At 45.5% G+C, this 23,309-nt stretch overlaps 1 gene segment (V, D, J or C); it reads right to left on the reverse strand.

The window, feature by feature from the left end:
* LOC103674604 overlaps nt 1-10,353 on the reverse strand; it is a 39,033-nt gene extending 28,680 nt beyond the window's left edge. The window contains 3 exon segments of the C gene segment in view: nt 2,880-2,884; nt 9,605-9,909; nt 9,996-10,353. Coding sequence covers nt 2,880-2,884; nt 9,605-9,909; nt 9,996-10,038 — 353 coding nt within the window.
* Between the last annotated feature and the right edge of the window lie 12,956 nt (nt 10,354-23,309).

A 23,309-nucleotide genomic window follows, 5' to 3' on the forward strand; every position in this document is an offset into this window, starting at 1 on the left:
TCAAATGAGGAAATTGAATCAAAGATATGTTAAACAATTTATGCAGAGTAAGATAGTTAATATGGGGAGGATGGATATATAAAAAGGGTCATTGAGGAAAAACTGAGAAAAGAGAGAAACATAAAATAAAAATAAATGCCACTCTGCCATATAATTCTAGGGCAATGACTGACAAATGTGTTCTGTAAAGGGCCAAATGGTCAACATTTTAGGCTTTGTGGGTCATTGTTGCAACTAGTCAACTCTGCCATTGTAGTGCAAATAGCTTTAGACAATTTGTAAGCATATACTGAAGGTTCTGTTTCAATAAAACTTTATTTACAAAACTGGGGCTTGCCTGTCATGCGCAGAGTTTGCGGACCCCCTGTTCCATGGTAACCCTTATTGCCAGTATGGTTTATTGTAGCTTTTTAGTTTTTCATTTTTTAAGGGAATTACAGAATAGTAATAGTATTAGATGGGAAAATAAAAATATATAGCCATTTTAAGTGACATATAAAGTTATATTTTAAAGTGTTATATGAACAACCTCATTATTAAGTGTAAAAACCAATAAAATATTGACTGCATTAGTACTGAAAATACTGACTCTACCTTTGGCCCTCCATCTTGTTCAAGTCTTCTCTTGGGGCAACAAGTTCTGGGCCCCTTGGAGCTTAAAATGCACACCTTAGAAATGCCCACCAATGCCCAGATCTGGGGAGACTTGTTTTGGCCTGCAGTAAATTTGTAAATTTTACTTATAATTCTTCAAAAACCATGTTTTTTAACAGCTACTTAGTATGTTGTCACCTCAAAACCTCATAGAGAATGTACCCCTTTCTCACCTACCCATCACTGTAGTGTTTCATGGTTGTGTGTTGAAAGTCAGGGTGGCTCCATCTCCTGAGATCAGTCTCCATGCAGACACTTCAGCTGAATTCCACACTTCTCTTCTGAGGATTAAATGAAATAATCTCTGTATTTAGCACAGGTAATTGTGAGAAGCTTGATCCCTCTTTTTATTCACTTCTTTCTGGAAAGAAATAGAAAATAAGGGTCTTCTCCCTTGTAGGAAATTCTTGCTAATAATTAGATTCCCATACTGTCAACCACTATTATTTGCCCCAACTCTCATTGTAAAAATGCTTTGGTGACCATTTTGAAGTAGTAACCTGGAAAATCAGCCACATATTACTACTATTTTATTTTTCTGCATTTTTTCCCTCATTCTTCTTTTCCTCCATTTTTTCTTCAGCTAAGCTTTTTTTGCTTGTCTCTTATCATTTCTATATGGTTTTCTCTAAATGTTTGCCTCTATTAAACTTGAAACAGTTCTTCCTAAACCTTATGTGTGGCTCTGTGACATACCATATGGAGCTGATGTGAACTCCAGCTTGGGTCCTTCCGAGGAGAGAGGAGACGAAGAACCCGGAATGGCTGGACTTTCCCCCTGAGGCAGCTGCCCTATTTTCCCTGCTTTCCAATAAATACCATTTCTGAAGTGATCCACACTAAGCAGTTGAATGTTGGGGAGGTAGAGGGTGGTAGACTAGAAGGCCCATGGCCTAAAACTAAGAGGACTGACTCTTTTTCTGGGAGAAGGTGCCTCCTGGAATGAGAAGGAGGAGGAGACAGAGGGGAGGCAGCCACAGTCACCCTGGAGGCAGGTCCCCTGCTCCGCCATTACTGCCAGGGATTTCCTTCCAGACCCTGTGTGTGTGTGTGTGCGTGTGTGTGTGTACTCATGTGTGTGTGCGTGTGTGCTTGAGTCCCTTTATGCATGTATGCCTATGTGCATGTATGTGCGTGTGTGTGTGCGTGTGTGTGTGAGTGTGTGTGTGTGTGTGTGTATGAAGGGCTGGCAGTTGTGAGGAGTGTGTCTAACTGGGGGAGCCCACACTTTCTACCTGACTTCAGCTGCAAGGAAATATCTGGAATGTTTCCTTCCTATACTAGAAGTGAATTCATTCTTTTACCAAGACTCATAAGTTGGGGAATTCTCTGGACATAGATGAGGGTTTCAGATACTAGGAGCCAAGAAGATAAATGGTCACTTCAGACACATTTCTGGAAAAAAGTGTTTCCTGTTTATTAATTATTCAAACAGGGAAGAAAACAAAGCCAGAATTTATCTTTTATTCATTATTTTAAACACTTTCAGAAAATAGAGATTTTATTTTTTTTATTTTTCATAACAATAATAGCTCACAATATTGAAGGCATTTCTACGTGGTAGGTGCTGTGCTACAAATATGTTGGTTCCATTATCTCATTTAACCTTCACAAAGCCTACTAAATGGGTGCTTTTATTTTTGTTCCCGTCTGTCAGATGAGAAAAGGGAGGCTGTTGACATACCAGGCATTTTATCAAAAGCGTGACATGAGTAAGTGGCAGAACAGTAATTTCCCCCAGAGGTTTTATATTGGGAACCCAAGTTCATAAACAAGATGGCTTATTTCTTCCTTATATACTTACTATAACTAATATATTAGATAGCACTGTATAATAAGAATATGTGTACATGTATGTGTACATATGTATGTCTGTATTTACACAGGTGTCTGTGTATATATTTCTCTCAAGGTTCTAGAATGCATGTTTTAGGATTCACTACAGGAAATATTCTAAATTTGCTTCCTCAATAATGCTTCCCAAGATTCATTGATTCACAGATGAATTCAGCAAATGTGTACGGAGGCTGCAGTAGGGATGAGGCATGTGCGGACCCTGGCGAGGTCACAGACACCAGAGACAAAGGTCTTAGTTTGGGGCACTTTTATTCCAGCGACTTCTATTCCAGTTTTATTTCAGCATTCCTGGGCCTGGAGTCACATTTATGACCGCAGTCACCTGCCTTCCCTCCATTTCAAGCCCCTTGTTATGCAGACTATGCCACCCATACTCCCTGGAAATCTCTCAGGACAAGGAACTGACGGTCCTGGATTCAGTCAGGCTGTTCTCAACAACCGCAGACAGCAGCTCCCATCAGGACACAATCAGGTCCATGGGAAGTTGCAGAGGAAGGCTGGCATCCTGCAGGCACAGCTGGTGGCTGTCCGACTGAGGTACCTGACTAAGGTTTCCCATATGGAAAGTGTGAGAGACCAGAACTGAAGAGAGGTTTCTGGGGCTGACCATCTTGGCTCCTCCAATACTTTGTACCCATTCGTATGTAGATTCATCTACTGTGTTCTGTGTACTTTGAAAAAAAAGTTGCAGTGGAGGAGACAGGATGTCTCAGTGCTGCCTGTTTATTGTTTTCCTCTAACTATCTCTGAGCAGATGTTATAAGAAACAAAGTATTTTCAGTGCTCAAGAGCCTGATTCATTTTCTTTGATACCAATAAGTGGCTAAGTTAGCAGATGCAATGTTGAGTACTGTACATAAAGGTATTTATCCTTTTTTTCTACCATGGATATAGATAATTCTGATTGTGTCATTTTGGCTACTAATCAGAAAGAGAGACAGAGAGACAGAAAGAGAGAGAGAGGGAGAGAGAGGATGAAACAGAGTTTTCCTCAGAAATGTTCAGAGAAACTATGAAATAGTTTCTTAAGGTTCTCACATAATCTGAACATATGGAAGAATGAACTTATTAGCTCAGAGAAAAATGACAGATGGCTGCTTATAACCGGCCATCTTGTCTACGCAAGCTTTGGCTCCAAGGACAAGGTGGAGACCTGAGAACCCTGATAGCCAGAGGTCAGATCAGTGTTAGTGTTTCAGATCAGTGCGTGTGACTGCTGGTGTCAGGGAAGGAAATGGTGGGACAAGCAAGGGCCACCACTCATGCAATTTCTAATGAGGTTTCTGATTTGTTTGGAGAATATTCACCAGGTTGTGTCAACAAAAATCCCACCTGTCCATTTCAGGATAGATAGAGAGGAGTAAAGAAATACAGACATAGATGATAGAGAGAGAGAGATAGTGATAGAGACAGAGACACAGATCTGTAGATAGAGATGGAGATGGGGACGGAGAAAGAGATAAAAACAGAGACAGAAACAGGGATGGAGACAGAGATGGAGATAGAGAAGTAGACAAAAGACTCTTTTTACTAATTAAAACAGGGCATGGCCACAGCAGAATAATTAGAAGAAGGCACTTTTTCCAGGCTGGTGCAGCCCTGCTCGGGGCATAGAGGAGGGTGGGCACGGGATGCATTTGCTCACATAGGCACACGTGAGCAGGGCACACTGGTTAGAACAAACACAGGCTGCAACTCTGGGTATGTTACACGCCAGGAAAGCACCATTATTGTTGATAGCTTATACATGTCACTCTTCCTCATTCAGAACATTCCATTTATGGAACTGAGCTCCTTGAGAGATTGACTTCACATTTAACTCTGTACATATAAACTCATTGATTGTTTTGCTTTGGCCGAGCAAAGAAAAGGAATCGAAGAAAACTGTTGACCCAGGGACGGCAAATGCTAATTCTACCACTTTCAGAATATGCCTGCAGATTGTTGGTAATTACTCTGTATCTTCAATTTACAAGCTAAAAAGATGAGGGCAACAGAATTACTGCAGCTAAGAATGATTAGCCTGTGACTCATACAGTTATATGTTGACCCACAGGTGGCAGGAAGTACAGAAAGGATAGATCAATTATAACAAATGTGAGAGGCTGGATTTTAGTTGACAGAAAGTGGCAGGCATTCCTCTAGTCTCTTTTAATGAGACTGGAATTGTTTCAGTCATGCACACTTGTTTATGGGATTAAAGAACATCAAGAGCACAGAACTGGATTCATCATAATATTGGTTCATTAAGCACTAGAACCATTTATCTACAGAGAGATCTCTTTAAGTTATTCATTTTATTCTACTGAGGTGATGATGACTTACTTAACAAGTCAACAAATACCGTAGAATCCTTTATTTAACAAAAGAACAAAAACATTACAAATCATCTACATGCTCTTTTCCTAGTTCATCAACTAAAAAAGCGTAGAATTTAGTGATACTCTCTCAACACGTTCCCATTTCCTGTGTTGTTACTGACGGGACAGGGCACATCCTGTTCTGTTAGAGATGGTACCTTGGTGGTTTCGTGGAAAGTGACATGAAAGGAACTAGATAAAACCTTCTCTTGACTCTCCAACTTGTTTTATTTATTTGGGGGCAAACAAAACCCATTTATTTGACTGCTTGAGTACATTCTTTTGATCCTGCGGATGGACTGTCCACCTCACTTTACCTTGCCCCAGGCAATATTAGACAGACTCTCATGGATGGTATCTGTGGTCTTCCTTATCTTCTGGTTGCTGTTGGAAGCAGTCAGTGGGAGCGTCAGCAGGAGACTGGGAAGTGGGAGGAGAGTGAGCTCAAAGTTCTTTTCCTGACAGATGGCTTTGGGTTGGTGCATCTTCCCCCAGGACCAACATATGGTGCCATCTACCCCAGAGCCAGAGGTTCATGCTCAGGGACCAAGAGATGCAGGTGGGAGTGGCCATTCCCTTTCATACCAGTTAACCCACGGGAGGAATTTGTTTCTTTTCTCTCAGTGCCATGGATCCACAGGCTTGGAAATCTAATGCCCAAGAAGGAATGCTTATGTCAGGAGACATGGTGATGGCTCTTTGAACTCCAATTTCCATTGGCCAACATTTGATAGAAATCAGAACAAAGTTGCTCATTAGTGTAATCCATAGGGGTTAATCTTGGGGAGCACAGAGCAGGGTGGAGAAACATGAAGCATCCATCCTGGGTGGGGAAAAGAGAAGGATTTGGCCAAATCCACTCTTTCCGCCCCTCAGCATCCATACCTGAACTGAGAGAGGAATCAGTGCCACCAAAGAAGGGGGCACACAGAGTCCGACTTGAAAGTCTATCTCCTTCTCAGTCTCCAAGTGAAGATCACATGAGGCTGATTTCTAACAACCTTCCATGAAAGGAAGCAGATCATGTTTTCAGGCAATAAGAGTGCTATACATCCTTGCTGAAGGAAGCCATGGTTTGTGTCCAACAATGTGCGCAATCTGCTTGAGATGATCTCATCCCTGCATCTTCAGGTGGATAAGAGAGACTTAAAGACAGCAAAGAAGTTACAGTACAGTGTGAAAAAGAAGACTGAATATTTGTGCAGCCCTCTGTAGTACCTGGTGTCTGTCCTACACAGAGAAAAAGACACACTCAGCCCAAGAAGTTACTCTGAGCTCTCAAGCATAAACATTGTCTCTAACTTGGCAGAAAAAAGGATTGGGAATCAGGAGACAAAATAAGATTTTGTTTTGTAAAAGAAGCTAAGGTTGTTTGAGAAGAGGGGAGAAAAGTGATCAGGACAGAGCCAGTTACAGGCCTTTCTAACCATCAAATTTCACACGTTGTGTAAAAGTGCTCAACAACATGCAGTGATTTTTAATATTAGGAAATATGGGAGTTTCTTTTTAAAATAAATTTTAAAATGAAATTCAAAAACAATTTAGGGAATATGGAATTGATATAGAAAAAATTATCCTGACCCCAATGTGCAGAGGTGACCTCTCCAAAGTTGTGCCCTTTCCTCTGCCCCGGGCTGTGTCCCTGAACCTGTGCTCAGAGCTCAACGTAAAGAGCATCCAATACGAAACAGTCAACATGGATTTCCAGGTGTGCCAGGCTATTTTTAGAATTGTGATTTTCACGAGGGGAATCTGAGGTAACAGCCATCAATTTTTCCAAAGTAGCAGTATGTGTGGGCAGTTGGTAATGGATAATATATCTATGAAAATTGTGATATTTAAGATGTCCTTAGACTTAATCAGCCTTAATTTGATAATATAATGTTGGTCCTATTATTCAGAGTCATTGTGTCTCATCCACCTCAGGAATGAAATAAATGAGTTGAGCCCAAATCATCAGGATATTTCAAGCATCCAGCTATGCAAAATCCCCCACCCATGAGGTAAAGTGAGCCCCTCTCTCATAGTCAAAATGTCAGTCTCACTTCAACAGACATTAATGGAGCTACCACTGAATTCAGTCCTGTACCTTTGAATAAGATGCTTTCAGTTTTTCTATGAATTAGCCATTTAAACAACCATTTAATTAGCAAGCGTTTACTTAGGACAGGAGGGCTGGTTGGCCTCTGGCTGGTTATTGTTTGGTGTGTGTGGCCGCAGTGTCCTCGGTGAAGCTCACCTTACCCACAGGATGAGGAAATGACTCCAAATATGACTTGTTGTTCCCTCCACACAGGGGTTGCTTGCTCCCTGCACAAGGCCACTGTCCTCTCAGCCTGTAACTCAAAGGCACTACGGACCCATGTTGAAAACTGAGATTTCCATTGACTTGGGAAGACTTCTCATGACAGGGGCTTCATATTTAGCTAACTTCTCTGTAACTAAATCGTCACAGTCAGGTCTCAGCATCACTCCTCTGTGGAGTCAGGCACTGAGAGGAAAGGGTTCAGTGGTATTAGGAAATGGGAGAGACACATGAAGGAACATCCCCAGACAGAAGGAAGATAAGTTTCTGCCCCTCCTCCCCCACCCCTTCCTGCACGTGCTGGAGTTCTTAGCTTTGACTCAGCCTTCAGTAGAGGTTGGGGGTGTTGGCTGAGCTCGTCAAAAGAAGGCAGGTCTACATTATAAATCTCCCACTGCGAAAACAGAAGCTCAGGGAGATAGAGGAGGAGTTAGTGAGCCTGAGGGACTAATTTCCTTCAGATCATTTAGACTTTCCTTTCATTAATCATGTTTACGATGTGACTAAGCTATATATAGACTTTGAAATTTCAATTGCAAATGGGCTTAATTCATCTTAGACCACCTCAGAAGGCTTTTTCTTCTTCCCCACATACAGCAGCAGGGGTTTTCCTGGGGCTGGAGAATCAGTAACACGGATTTTCTTTTCTTTTCTTTTCTTTTCTTTTCTTTTCTTTTCTTTTCTTTTCTTTTCTTTTCTTTTCTTTTCTTTTTTTCTTCCTTAAGCAGTTGACTAGCTTTATTAAGAAGGCAGTGAATATAGTGCTATCTTATTTCTATAATGTTCCTGTAAGACAGAAATCAGTCATGTAATTTTAGCAGAAAATCACCACAGTTTACAGATGAGTGAACAGAGGGGCAGGGAAGCTGCCCAAAATCCCATATGGGGTAATATTCAAGAAGTGGAAAGTAGAGGGCCCCGGGTCTCACGGTCGATTGTGTTATCCTGCCCTGAAGATAATGTCCCCAACAGAAACTTGAGTGCCAGGCATGCCAGTGCATGAGGGTGCTGAGAAGTTGGGAGATAGCTTTTTCTGTGCTTCTAATCACTGACTCTCCACTGCAAAGTAATTAACTGTTCGCAGGGCAACAACTTAGAAAGTGGAATTAGGAGTTGACTTTCAGTCTCAGTATTCAACCATTTGGTGGCAAATCTCCAGAGAGTCCTTCACCCTTAACATTATTTGCATAATATTTTACTTGTGACTTTTTCAGGGAGAGGCTCGGAATCTTAAATTACCAGTCCAGAGGCACCTGGGTGGTTCAGTCGGTTCAGCAGGAGGCTCTTGATTTTGTCTCAGGTCATGATCTTGGGGTCCTGCGATCTCATCAGCATGGAGTCTCCTTGTCCCTCTTCCTCTGTTCCTCTCCTGTGCTTGCTTGAGCACACTCTCTCTCTCTTTCTCTCTAAAATAAATAAATAAATAAAAATGTTTAAAAAGTTGCCAGGCTAAAACAGTGCTGTTCAACAGAAATAAATGTAAATCATCGATTTGAGACACAAATCAAAACTTTTCTATCCACTGCATTAAAAAATAGGTAATGGAGGGGCGCCTGGGTGGCTCAGTGTTAAACTTCTGCCTTCGGCTCAGGGCGTGATCCCAGAGTCCTGGGATCAAGCCCCGCATCAGGGTCCCTGCTCTGCTGGGAAGGCTGCTTCTTCCTCTCCCACTCCCCCTGCTTGGGTTCTGTCTCTCCCTGGCTGTCTCTATCTCTGTCAAATAAATAAATAAAATCTTTAAAAAAAATGGGTAATAGAAAAAAAAATTAATTCTAGAACTATTTTCATTCAGTCAAAGATATCCATAGGGCACCTAAGTGGCTCAGTTGGTTAGGCAACCGACTCTTGGATCTCAGCTCAGGTCTTGATCTCATGGTTGTGAGTTAAAGCCCCATGTTGGGCTCCACGCTGGGTGTGGAACCTACTGAAAAACAAAAACAAAACAAAGATAACAAAATATTATTTCAACATACAAATTATTAGGAGATATCTTACCTGTAGTTTTACAGTCTCCAGAATGTGACTTGTATATCACACAGGGAGCCCATCTCAGCTTGGACTAGTGGACTAGCTACATTTCACGTGCTCAGGAGCCACGTGTGGCTAGTGGCTCGTGGCTCCTGCTGTGAGCAGCACAGATTCTGCTCCAGATGCTTCAGAAACGCCATGCTGGACAATCTTCAGAGAAGTCCCTCCGGACAGGACAGCTCCCTGGGTCCGCGCCAGCCTGGGCACCGGGGGTCCTGAGCCTCCACGGTTCTGCACAGTCGCCCCGTGGAGGGGGCATTAGCAAGAGTCCTGGGTGCTGAGGGCTGACCGCAGGGCAACCTCAGAGACCCAGAGGCTGTAGAAAGTGCCAGACGTGGAGCATCCTGGGAGACAGAGAGCTTTTTGCTCAGGGACCTGGTCCCAGCGCAGGGCTGTGAGCTTCCCAGGCAGCGCAGTAGTACACGCCCTCGTCGCTCTTCTCCAGCTTCAGCACAAACAGGTTACAGCTGGTGCCATCCTTGTCTTTTGTGGCCATGACTTTATCTGCTTTCAGGACCGAATCCTTGTGCACAGATGACCCAGACATGTCCAGTCTGAGGATCCTCTCGGGAGCCATTCCCTCCTTGTGGTGGTACCAGTGGATGTAGTTGACCTTGGTGCTGGCTTTGCAAGGCAGGGTGGCCGAGTTGCCTGTGCGTGCCACTACCACAGCTGGTTGCTCCAGGCTAATCGCCCCCGAGCTGCCTGTAAGGGGAAAACAGTGAGGCGGGGTGGCCTGGAGCCTCAGGGCACCCCGCACACCCCTCACCGAGGAGTGAGTCAGGACTTACCATGAAAGAGGACGGTGCACAGGAAGGCAAAGAGAACCAGCATGGTCTGCTTCCCACCTGGCAGCCAGAAGCCCAGGGTGACCTTGCAGCTTTGCCTGCTAGGAGGAGACCACCTGGGTGGGTGGCAGAGGGCACCTTAAGATCTTGGTCTGTGCTTCCTGGTGGCCCTTGCAGGTACTGGTGAGAAAAAGAGGGGAAGCAGGGAGGGAGGAGCCCAGAGAGCAGGGGCAGTGAGGGTCCAATGTCAGATCCTCTGAAATGGTAAAGGCGGGGCCTCAAGAAGGGTCAGCTGAGAAATGCATCTGAAATGAAGCTTTGAGAAGTTAGGTAGCATTGATTTTCAATTGAAACGAAGGTTCCTTTTCTGTTATCCCAAGTATAGCAGGGCGTCCTGCATATAGTTATGGTAATTAGTTATGCTAATGATACCTGTCAGCCTCCGGGGAGAGGAAGGGGGGATGGCCAGGAACTGGACTTGGCCAGGGCAGGGAGATTTGGGTCCTTCACACCCACTACCAGACCCGGCTCCTGAGCTCCTCCTCTCGGTGAGCCCTGAAAGGCAGACATGTTGAGTAATCACCAGGATTCAAGGCTCAAGTGCCCCAAAATGCAGGCTTTGAGCTATTGTTGAGTTGGTGAGGTGTTGACTACAATACTCTGCTAGAAGAATATTCCAGGGCCATCATTCAGACCCTCAGCAGGTGTCGAGGGCAGCTGTGCTACAGTGTGAAGTGGGAAAGGGACTGAGAACCATGGTCACATCTGCACAGGAAAATGACAGATGGAAAGAGGTTCTATACAAGGTGATTAATGTGGTGAGAAATCGGTTGAACGTCTCTTTTTATTATCCTCTCTTTTCTAGATTTTCACCAATAAGAAAATCTTCATTCGGGGGAGAAAATGCACAACCATCTATTCTTTTATGAAAATAAATTTTATTTCACGTTGTCAGCATTCAGAACTCTTAATTATTTTTCTCAATCACCATAAACTTTTCGAACACTGCTGAAATTAAAGATTCAACAAGAGCCGGCCATAAGGAGACTTAGTGTGTAACGAAGTCTGTGCCAAACTTCCACCCAAATAGTCTCTTGTGTGTGTCAAGTGACAGAAGTGAAACAATTCAGTGTGTAGAGTGTGGCGTCCTTTATTCAAAGGAGAGCAATCCGTGGGTTGGGGAGCTCAGTGTCTCACAAGCAGGGAGCCCTCTGCCCCAGGGATTCAGGGCAAGAGGGAGTTTTGTGAAGACTTAGAAGCAGCAAACTGGGAACAGGCAGGGTGAGCTGGGAGGTCAGGGATTTCCTTCCAAGGCTGGCGGGTCAGTCAGGGAATGAGGAGAGAGTAATTGGTTTAGGTTGATTGGCTGGGGTTGCATATCTGATCTTATCACCGTTTCCTGATGTTTGGGGCCTGGTTGGCTGGGATATACCGTGTTTCTGGTCAAGGGCAGCGTTTACAGGGACAGGAGTCACCTAAGTTACAGTTTGCTGACTTGGCATCTGGGCAGGAGCGCCTCTGTCCTGGGCCTGGAAATGCATTTCTACAGGTGACAACTGTTTTCCGGTCCTCGTTCTCTCCCTGCTCTTGTGTGCTCTTCTGTAAATGGTCCTGAGAGGTCATGTTTCTCTGAAATTGACACATGTTTAAAAAAATAATAGGAGAAAACTCTTGAACGGGACAGAAGGAGTGTCCAAGCTCCCCCGGTCAACAGATGATGACAGTCAGGCTCCTTGGACATTCCTCACATCGGACTCCTTTAAATAGCTGAGCAATCTGATAATCATTGAATGGGCTTTATTAGAAGCAATTAGGATCAGTTATATTGGCTACATTTGACTCTCCTCAAAAGTAAATGGCTGTGTGTGTGCGCGTGTGCGTGCGTGTGCGTGTGTGTGCGCGCGCGTGTGTGTGTGTGCGCACGCGTGTGCACCTGCACACAGCAAATCACTTTGATAGAGGAAATATCCGTTCTTTTATTAGTGTAGTAACTTAGTTTGACAGTTTGTTTCTCCTCAAGGAAAAAGGCAGCCTCACACAGGGTTGACAGTTCTAATGGGGAAAAAGTACAAATTTCTATGCAATATTTGGACATACACTACAAAATTATTTGTTATTTATCCGAAGTTCAGGGAAATGGGAATCAAATCCACAGCGAGATATCACCTCACACTCATTGATTGGCTGTTATCAAAAAGTACAAGTAACAAGCATCATCACAGAAGCTGGGAGGTGGGGAAGGGCAGGGACTCGGGGTGACCGTCCTTTGCTCAGGGACCCTATGTGCCGGGGACAGGAGGCTGCCCCAGGAGCAGCTCCGAGAGCAGACTCTCCCAGGCTAGCTCGATGTCTTGCAGGCCCGGAAATCCTTGCTGGGCTAGAAGACTCGTGGTTTCAACATTAATAAGGTATAAAATTGTCATCACGCTAGAGTGGAAGGATAGCTCTTAAAACGAACAAGTAACAAGAGAAATCTCCTCCACCGGAATGGTAAAGAAACCATAAAGCTCCAGCACGGAAAGGGGGGCACTGTTGGCACCAGACGTTATTCATGGAGCACAGGGACCCCAAGAGACAGTGTGGGGAGAGAGAGAGAAAGAAAATGAAAGCAATCTTAAATTTCCTCTGGACTTAGTGTTGTTTGTGATAACCTTAATGTTGAATATATTTGTATTTTTACAAATTTATGTTGATAGAGTTCGGCCCCAAGATTTCAGGGCAAGGCAAAAGGCAAATGTGCAAACTTTGAGGTTTAGTTAAACACAATGATCTAGAACTTGAATCCATTTTCTCTAAAAATTATTCCTTTATTGGGTATCCACTGAAAAAAAGAGAAAGAAAGAATAATCTAGGAGAAATGAGCACTCCTAGCATGTGAATGGCAGGAAAAAAATACCCTTTTTTACTGAAAGTACCAGGGCTCAGTGGAGAAATGACTGAAAACAGAAATAACACAACCATAAAAGAATCAACCACTTATCTGCCCGTTTCCATACACACTCTATTTCAGGCTACACAGAGCTTACGAATGACAGCTCTTCTCCGTGGAATTATTACCACCGCTAAGTGCAGGAGGAATCAGAGAGAATTCGAGAATTAGGAAATCGCCCCCAGGCACCCCCTAATGTGACAATGGATCAGACACATGTCCCCAGGGGTCCCCAGCTCCCTCACTGGCACCGGTGCTGCTCCTGCTGCCCTTCTGTCCCTCTCCCACTGCTCCCCCTCCTCACCTCCCTCGTCCCCATGGCTGTGTCCACACTCTTCCTTTGTCTCCTGTCCCGTTGCTGTCCTTCCCTCTGCGTCTTTCTCTCTTCATCTCCCCTTCTAGCTGGGTCTCCTTCTCCTGCTTTATTTCTCTTTATCTCTTCACTGTGTCCTCCTGATCTGTCTGTCTCTGTGTCTGTCTCTGTGTCTGTCTCTGTGTCTCTCATCTGTGTCTGGACTTCTGTCTCCCGATGTCTGTCTGTCCATCTCTACTTCCTAGTTCCTTCATTTATTGACATCTCTCTTATCTATTTTACATGCTATCTCTATCTCTCTACCTCTCTGTCCATGGTCACAGTAGCTGCTTTAAATTCTGTGTCATTCCGTCTGTGTCATTTCTCTGTCTTCTGATGACCACTCTCTGTTGCTCTCTGGCTCTCTTCATATAAGCTTCTTCTGTCCATCATCCCTTTCTTCTCTCTTGTCGGGTCTCCTGGAACCTGTGGGATGCAGGCCTGTGGGTCTGTGCTCATTACGGTGGCAGGATGGGTCCAAGTTCACAAATTCTTTACTCCTTTGGCTTGTCCTAATGATCGCACCTGACACACAGCAAGACATCAGAATGACGATGGCGGTGACAGAAGACTTGTCACCAGCATTGCTGTCCTGGGGACACGGTCATCCCATGGACACTAGTGCTTACATTTCTATCTCAGGTGGTCGTGATGTGCTAATATCTACTGATATAAGAATATCATAAGATTTCATGACCTCTAAATGGGTCTCTCTCTGTGTTGTTTTCTGAACATAGTGGGACAGGACAATAATATTCTACATGACCTTTGTGAAGGCACATATCTCTGTATGGCGAGCTCTAGGAGAACAGCCTGGAATATATGTATGAGATACTGCACCATGAGCATGTTTTAGAGGAGCCTTATAAGTATGTCAATAAAACTGAATGACGTAGTGTGTCTTTCTTGCATAGCAGATGAGAAGAAACCGTCAGCGAACAGTATTTTCACGCAGTCAGTCTGGGCTGAGACTTGGATGGGAACGTGACTTTATGCAAATCACGACTCAACACACTGGACTGAAATACGGGTTGACAGTGGGGGAGACAGGAAGCCAAACAAGGGCCCAGTTCCTGCTCCCGGGCCCTGTGCTCCTCGGTGCTGCCCCGCAGCTTCCCAGACAGCAGCCCTATCTCCTGCTGGTGCTGTGGCAGGGCTGGCCCAGGACAGTTTCCAGACGAGTCCAGGGGAGCCCAGAACCCTCAGCCAAAGCTTCCCATCTGCCTGCTTTTCCCACAGGCCCTGTGGCTGCCAGGTGCTCGTGGTCTGCAACGAATGGCGGGTTCAGACCAACTGCACGTGCCTGCCAGCCTCCCAGACCTGCTGGCCTCTGGAACGCTCCAGTCATGGGCCCAGCCTGGGAGCCCAGCTCTCCACGCAGCCAACGATGTCATCTGATCAGTGGTGCGCTGAGCGGAGACGTCCTTCTCAGTCCAGAGCTCCAAAATGGGACACGTTGGAGAGGCTGAATGATACCTGCTAACTCTGGGAGGACTTCTTGCTTTGACAAGGACAGAATGACGCTCCAGTCCAAGCCCTGCCACTTGGAGGTTGTGTGTCCTTGGGAAAGTCACTGAAAATGGGAATAATAATGCTCGCTGTGCAGACACCGTCCATCATGGATCTGGGATTGGGCCAAGCTAGTTGCTTTGTAAATAAACACTATCAGTCAGTCTTACATATAATGTGATTCTTACAACCATTTGTTCCTTATAATAACATGTCAAGGTAATTATAACACCCACATTTGACAGATCAGCTAATTGGAAACTTTAAACCGTTCACTTGCTCAGAGCCATGTATGTAACGGAGCCTTGATTCAAACCCAAGTGTAACAAACTCCAAAAACTGTGACGTCATCCATTCCATACATATAGAACTCAACGTGTGTGTGTGTTGGGGGGAAAAATTCTTTCAAGCTCTAAAGAGTAAGGGGCCATCAGGAAACTTTCAGCGAGTTCGCAGAACCCAAGAATCTCTCACGTGCCAGGCAGCAAGGAGCAGAAGCTGTTCTTGGAGGGCAGTCATTCAGGTAACAGTGCTGGACCGCAGAACGTAGTCGAGATTCTTCTAGCACTGGTGAATTAATAGTTGCTTGCCTTTTGTGAGAGACTAAATTTTTAAAGGTCATAACAGAAATCATTGATCCATTGAATAATGTCAAATACACTTTATTGAATGTCATACATGGTACATACTGATTCCTTCCTTGCAAACACGAAGAAGGTGATATCCATCCCATTCTGCAGATGACAGAGGCCTTGGGAGGTTGAGTCATTTACTTGAGATTGCCCAGCAAGGAAAGACCGCACCAAGAACGTCAAGTCAGCCAGGCTCTCGAAGCCTGTGGCCCACATAACCTGCTGGGATGTTTGTGACTCAGGAATTAATTTTGTCCTCATTGTGCTGTTGCTTTGAATTCAAATTGTGGTGTTGATTTCAATAATGAGCTTCCTGCTTAAAAACTCTATTTTGCTTGTTCCTTACGCTGACTTCTCGTTCCCCCTGCTGGCCATTGCAGGTATGACATACACCTTAGAGTCCTCTGTTGTAGCCCAGGTAAGTGAAGTCTGTCACAGCAAAGTCTCAGCTTAGTTTTTGGAGGAGCCCAGAAATACCGGCAGGAAACCTGTCTTTCCAACTGTGTACTCAGTGTGTTTGGTAGTTTTAAGTAAGTGACTCCTCCTTGCAAGGCTCCTGTTGCCCCAGCCTCAAATTGTCTGATACGCTTGGTGTCCTATGTACCCGTGAAAACTGCAGAGATTTGCTTGTGAATAGTGCGTATTTACATTTATATAAATGGCACACCATTCCCATCAATCCATGTCTGTCCATCTGTCTGTCCCCCAGTCCACTGCTCCTCGGTGCTGCTCCTGGTGCCACTGGCTGCACCCACTGCATGAATTCATCTGCCGACAGTGACAGACACTCGTCTGGCTCCCTGACTGGCTGTCACCAGCAAGGCTGTCGCCCACAGCTCAGGGCTCTGCACGCAGGTAGCAAGCAGATCCCCAGGAATCTCATCCCAGGGGCATGGGTCCCGGGAAACACCACACAGGTTCTCCCTAAACACGGCCCGTGCTGTGTTATCCGACAGCGACGTGTTTACCAGCCTGACGGCTCCCACGCGGGATCACGTTGTTCGAGGAGGATATGGGCTTCTGGGTGAGGAGGAAGCTGAGGGTCTCTGTATCCCTGGTGTCAGAGACGAGCTTCTCCGTGGGCTGCAGGTGCAGCGATGGGAGGCCGGCTCGCAGAGGCTCGAGCGCACCGCAGAGCCAGGCCCCCTGCGCTGTGGCCGGGCCCCCATGTCCTGCCTGGGAGCCCCGGAGTCAGCACTCCCGCCGCTGTTTCTCAGCTCCTCGTCTGCACAAAGAAAAATCAGCAAAAGGGAGGATGGTCCTACATTGCACTTAGTGTCAACCTGTAAACTTGCTGAGTATGAGAATGTAAAATGCCTCCTCTTCCACGAAGCTCGCTCTGCTTGTGGGTTGTGTGTCTGTGTTAGTATCTGTGTGTGTGTCTGTGTCTGTGTGTGCGCGTGCGTGATTTGCTAACAAATACTGCCTCTGCAGCTGTGTTAATACTTACAAAACCTGACACCTGATGTCCCCTGGCGCCCATGCTGTCAGTCAGACGACATTTGGCATCACTCTGGGCAGGTGTCATGTTGCTGGGAATCCTAGTTGGGGGTGAGGGACAAGGCCCAGGTCCTGTGGGATGATCTCTGGGCTCCCCAACAACTAGGGGGAGCCCCGCCTCTGCATTTCAGGGGTCCCTGCTGTGGGGACAGTGCCTTAGTCTGTTGCACCTTGTGGGGACACAACTTAGGTTCCCAACACACTAGCCTGCCAGACCCTGGGAGGAGGGAGAACAGCAGCATCCAGGGGGGATCCGGCACCACGGAGAAGCCCACGCTGGCTCCGTGCACGTTCAGGGGGTGGAGACAGAGTGACATGGGCAGGAGCTGGCCTGGCAGAGCTTTTCCAGGCAGTAGGAGCTTCTGGCTCAGACGGGTGTCTTTTGGGAGCAGGTGCCTTCCCAACGTAAAATATGTAATTCGAACGATGCTGGATTATGTGTCTGTCATCTGAGGACAGCAGTGACCAGTGCCTTTTACTCCCAAAGTGATCCTGTCACAGGTCCAGCCTCCCACGTGTTCTGTACCATCACCATCTGTAATGGGGATGCCTCGTTTTCCAGTGTGAGCTCCTGGGAACTGCATTTCCCTCTCCTGGTCACGTCTGTCCTTCCAGCTTTTCTCCCAAGGGGCTTTTGGCTACGTGCTGCCCATCATTTCATTCTTCCTTGCCTGGATTGAGACGTGGTTCCTGGATTTCAAAGTGTCACCTCTGGAGGCAGAAGAGGAACCAGTAAGTGTGTCCCCAGGTTAGGCTCCTGAGAGCAGCTAGGGACCGAGATGAAGGAAGACCCTGGAAGTCCTGATTGGAACGGAGCCGCACTTGGGGGGTGACGTGGGTCTCGGGCTCCATCCTCAGTGGGCCCAGCAGACATCCAGAGCAGGTGGAAGACAGGATGGGGAGAGAACGTGGCTCCTCTCTCGAGCTGTGAGGCCAGGCTTCCTTAGAAGACAGTGTGAGCCCCGGGGGAAAGGACATTCCAACCGCGGAAACACCAGCCCCGCTGTGTCCCTGGGATCGCAGTCCTAGGACACTCAGCACTGTGTGCATCTGAACAGCCCTGTTCCTCAGGGACAGAGAGGTGGAAACCAGTCGGACTGAGCTGAGACGGCAGCTCTGAGAGTCAGCGACCCTCCAGCGTCTCCCGTGGCTGCCATAGAGCAGGGGGCGGCTTTGAGGGGCCACCGTCAGCACAGATGGTTCCTGGAGGGGACGATCGGTGGGTGAGGGAGGAACACGGAGGGCGGGAGGAGGGAGAAGCCGGCCAGACACCTGCTCAGTCACTCAGGCTTCCCCCATCCTCCAGTGAGAAGTGGAGGGATTCCCTGAGCTGTGAGATCCCGAGCCCTGCCAGGCGGTTACCGTCCCCTGTGGGCTTTGAGACCCCGGACATTGACTAGGAAGCCCCGTGACAGGCTGAGCCGCATGGGGCGTTATTGGGCTGGAATTCTCTGCACGATGGCCGGAGTGGAGGTTCACATGTCATACCCACCCTCTTGCTGGTGACATGATCAGACTCAATGTAGAGACCCAGGCCGTTTCCACACACACTCTGTTTATGCCCAGTCAGGAATCTGGCTCCATTGGCCCTGCTTAATAGGAAAAAGGTCTTATGTTTTAGAGGAAGTTACGCCTGATTATAACCTTAAGGAATAGTGGAGGAAAAATAACCTTGTAAATGTTTTTATTTTGGGTAATTGTATTTATAGAGCAGAAATCTATAAGGACAGAATTATTGTTCAGGAGTAATTTTAAATCACCCGAATCAGATCAAGATAAGTCTTCTATCCTGTGCCCTCTGTTCTTCTATGGACACCGATCCCAGAGCAGCGGTAGAGAGAGCTAACGGAGTTGCTTCTGTGATTGTGTGTGAACGTCAAGTTGAGCTTGGTTGAAAGCATATCACCTATTGATGTGACTGAGGCTTGAATGCTTTTGTGATTCCACCAAATTCAAAGTCACTAATAGAGCAGAACACAGGATGAATGCGACACTGAGACCACCTGTGTTCTCAGGCTCGGTAGCAGGTGGTACACACACCCAGCCCCTGGGATGAGGCCGCTGCTTCCTCCAGCTTCTCCCAGTGTTCCCTCCTCTGGGGTCCTTACCCTCACTGTGATGGTCCCTCATCACGTGCGAGTGTGCTGAGCTCCCACACTGCCCTTCCTCCCCCTTCCTCTTGTAATTCCCTTCTTTTGGGTGGGGACAGTTTTACTGAGTAAATATTTATTCACCATCTTAATAACACTTTATAGATTTATAAAAGTCTATGCATTTATTATGCTTTACAGTTTACATTTCTGTAATAAAATGCATCCTATAGGCCATTGGTCTGACCTGATTAGGGTTTTTGAATTGCTTTGTGTTTTTTTTTTTATAATTTTTATTTTGTTATATTGGTCACCATACAGTACATCCCAGTTTTTGATGCAATGTTCCATGATTCGTTATTTGCATATAACACCCAGTGCACCATGCAATGTGTGCCCTCCTTAATACCCATTACCCACTTACCCAATCCCCCGGCCCCCTTCTTTCTGTAACCTCAGTTTGTTTCCCAGAGTCCAGAGTCTCTTATGGTTTGTCTCCCTCTCTGATTTCTTCCTATTCAGTTTTTGTTCCCTTCCCCTATGGTCCTCCACACTATTCCTTATGTTCCACATATGAATGAAACCATATGATAGTTGTCTTTCTCTGCTTGACTTATTTCAGTTAGCATAATCCCCTTCAGGTCCATCCATGTTGATACAAATGGTGGGTATTCATCCTTTCTGATGGCTGAGTAATGTCCCATTCTATATATGAACCACATCTTCTTTATCCATTTGTCTGTTGAAGGACATATCAGCTCCTTCCACAGTTTGGCTATTGTGGACATTGCCTCTATGAACATTGGGTTCATGTGCCCCTTCTTTTAATACATCTGTATCTTTGCGATAGATACCTAGTAGTGCAATTCCTGGGTTGTGGGGTAGCTCTATTTTTCATGTCTTGAGGAAACTCCATACTGTTTTCCAGAGTGGCTACAATAGTTTGCATTCCCACCAACCATGTAAGAGGGTTCCCCTTTCTCTGCAGCCTCACCAACATCTGTCTTTTCCTGACTTGTTAATTTTTGCTATTCTAACTGGTGTAAGGTGTTATCTCATTGTGGTTTTGATTTGAATTTCCCTGATGGCTAATGATGTTGAGCATTTTTTCATGTGTCTGTTAGCCATTTGTATGTCTTCTTTGGAGAAGTGTCTGTTCATGTCTTCTGCCCATTTCTTGACTGGATTATTTGTTTTTTGAGTGTTGAGTTTGATAAGTTATTTATAGATCTTGGATACCAGCCCTTCATCTGAAATGTCATTTGCAAATATCTTCTCCAATTCCGTGGGTTGCCTCTTAGTTGTGTTGACTGTTTCCTTTGCTGTGCAAAAGCTTTTTATCTTGATGAAGTCTCAAAAGTTCATTTTTGCTTTTATTTCCCTTGCCTTTAGAGACATGTCTTGAAAGAATTTAATTTCAGAGAGGTTGCTGCCTATGTTCTTCTCTAGGATTTGGATGGATTCCTGTCTCACATTGAGGTCTTTCATCCATTTTGAGTTGATCTTTGTGTATGGTGTAAGAGAATGGTCCAGTTTCATTCTTCTGCATGTGGCTGTCCAGTTTTTCCAGCACCATTTATTGAAGAGACTGCCTTTTTTCCATTGGATATTTTTTCCTGATTTGTCAAAGATTAGTTGACCATAGAGTTGAGGGTCCATTTCTGGGGTCTCTACTCTGTTCCATTGATCTCTGTGTCTGTTTTTGTGCCAACACCATGCTATCTTGATGACCAGAGTTTGTAATATATCTTGAAGTCATACATCATGCCCCAACTTTGGTTTTCTTTTTCAACGTTCCCCTGGCGATTCGGGGTCTTTTCTGGTTCCATACAAATTTTAGGATTGTTTGTTCCAGCTCTGTGAAAAATGTCAATGGTATTTTGATAGGGATTGCATTGAATGTGTAGATTGCTCTGGCAGCACAGACATTTTCACAATGTTTATTCTTCTAATCCATGAGCATGCAATACTTTTTCCATTTCTTTGTGTCTTCCTCCATTTCTTTCACAAGTGTTCTGTAGTTTCTAGAGTGTAGATCCCTTACCTCTTTGGTTAGCTTTATTCCTAGGTATCTTATGGTTTTTGGTGCTATTGTAAATGGAAAAGATTCCTTAATTTCTGTTTCTTCAGTTACATTGTTAGTGTATAGAGATGCAACTGATTTCTGTGCATTGATTTTGTATCCTGCCATGGTGCTGAATTGCTGTATGAGTTCTAGTAACTTGGGGGTGGAGTCTTTCGGGTTTTCCACATAAAGTATCATATCATCTGTGAAGAGAGAGAATTTGACTTCTTCTTTGCCAATTTGAATGCCTTTTATTTCTTTTTGTTGTCTGATTGCTAAGGCTAGGACTTCTAGTACTATGTTGAACAACAGCGGTGAGGGTGGGCATCCCTGTTGTGTCCCTGACTCTATAGTCACTTGTCCCTGTAGAGGCACTGAAATGACTCTGTCTATGACATTCAATGACACAGTTGCACTCAGAGCCTCCGTATGTCTGTGTTCTTGTGAGGAAAGAAGCACCTGCTGTGTGCCGTCTGCGGTCTACCTGTGCTGGTAGCTTCACGGGCACGGGTCTCGTGTCACCCTGTCTACACTGACGCAATGAGACCGAAAGTCCGAGCCTCAGTAAATCACCTGCGGAAAAGCGCAGATCCGGGTGGAATGTCGGGGATCACCTAGTGTTAAAGTCTGCGTGCTGTTTCCTTCAGAACAGTGTCATCGGAGTGGCCTGAGGGTGTGGCGTCTCCACAGTCCTGGTCAAATGATTCCCAACTCATGCAGCAGCTGCTGGAATGAACTTGATATAAATAGGGGGACCCTCACCCACAGCCTGAGAGTATGCTTGACAACAGGAGCATGCGTGTGCAGATGGGTATGTTCTTCCATTAGCTCTGGCCTTTTGGAAGTGAGCTAGGTGGCTGTGGATTTAGTGTCCTTATTTCAATATACAACACCCAAGCTACAGCTTGAACAACCCCAACTAGAAGAGGCCGGCTTGACTCCAAGCATTTTCCACAAATCAACACATTTGACAGAGCGATGCTCAAAAAAAGCCTGGGAAAATAGTACACGATCACCACACCAGCGCCCTTCTGCCTTCCACACCATCTCCAGCTCCACCACCCTCCCCTCTCTTCACCTCCCAGGTGGGGTTGCTAAGGAGTTGGAAGCCACAGGAGACACCACCCAGGAGCCCCGGAAGTGATATCAGCCCACACAGCTGTCGGTCATTTGCTAGTTTCCCTTCTGTGCCTCCGTGCTTTCCACATGCAGAAGCATTTCCACATTAAGTAGAGGCCAAGGCATTTGTCCTAAACAGGTCCGATATATTCCTGAGACTCAAGGCGTAGATTGAAATTAAATTTCCTCTTCCTTTATCTGCTGGGTCTTAGGTTGTTTCCACATGGGAACCTCTACCTGGTTTCCAAAAGCACCTGTTTCACAGAAACTGAAGCTGATTGTAAATAAACAAAAATCCTTTCCAATTTGAAATGAGACATTGTTTGAATTCTAATATATAAAAGTCATTACTCTAAATGCATTCATAGTGAAAATAGGAAAACATACAATCACTACTTTTTTCACCAACTTATCACATACTGAACATTCTGTTTTACAGCCATGTTTGTAGAAATAGACAAACAAATGTAAATGAGTGTCCTATATGTTAGTGTGCGTGCTTGGACGTGTGTGTTTCTATTATTTCTAACTTAGAGCTGCCAACAGTAGATGCGAATGCTGTTGAGGATTTGTATGTACCAGCAAGATTGTCCCATCCACGCAACTCCAGGACATGGGGCACACTGTAACTCCATCTGACAAGTGAGAAAATTAAGGCACAGAGAGTTCAAGATTTACACCCAGACACTTGGGATTCAGAGTCCAAGAACTTAACCCTCCACAACCCTAACTTCCCAGTGTTAGTTACCTCTCCTGTGGTTTATGTGAAATCAGGAAACATGGCACCTATGACACACATGACACACTGGAATAGGTCTGAGCACACCCAACAGTCATGCGACTTGTTACACTATCGCCATCAGAGTGTCTTAAACCAAATGAGTCTGAATCTGCTAATCTTTGAAGGAGAAATAACCTGGGCATCTTCACTGGCTGTGGCTCCCCTGGGGCTCGTGCCCCAAAGAAGGCATCATAACGACCGTCTCAGGGAAAGAAGTAGAAACGTGGAATTGACCATTATTACAATCACTGCTGGATGGGAAGGCTCAGGTGTCATGCTGTCCCTTACCTTGGGCTCTCAGTTAGATTGCAGCAAATGAAAGAACACAGAGGCCAAAGCA

The sequence above is a fragment of the Ursus maritimus genome, unplaced genomic scaffold (assembly GCF_017311325.1).
Source record: "Ursus maritimus isolate PB19 unplaced genomic scaffold, ASM1731132v1 scaffold_3, whole genome shotgun sequence".
NCBI lineage: Eukaryota > Metazoa > Chordata > Mammalia > Carnivora > Ursidae > Ursus > Ursus maritimus.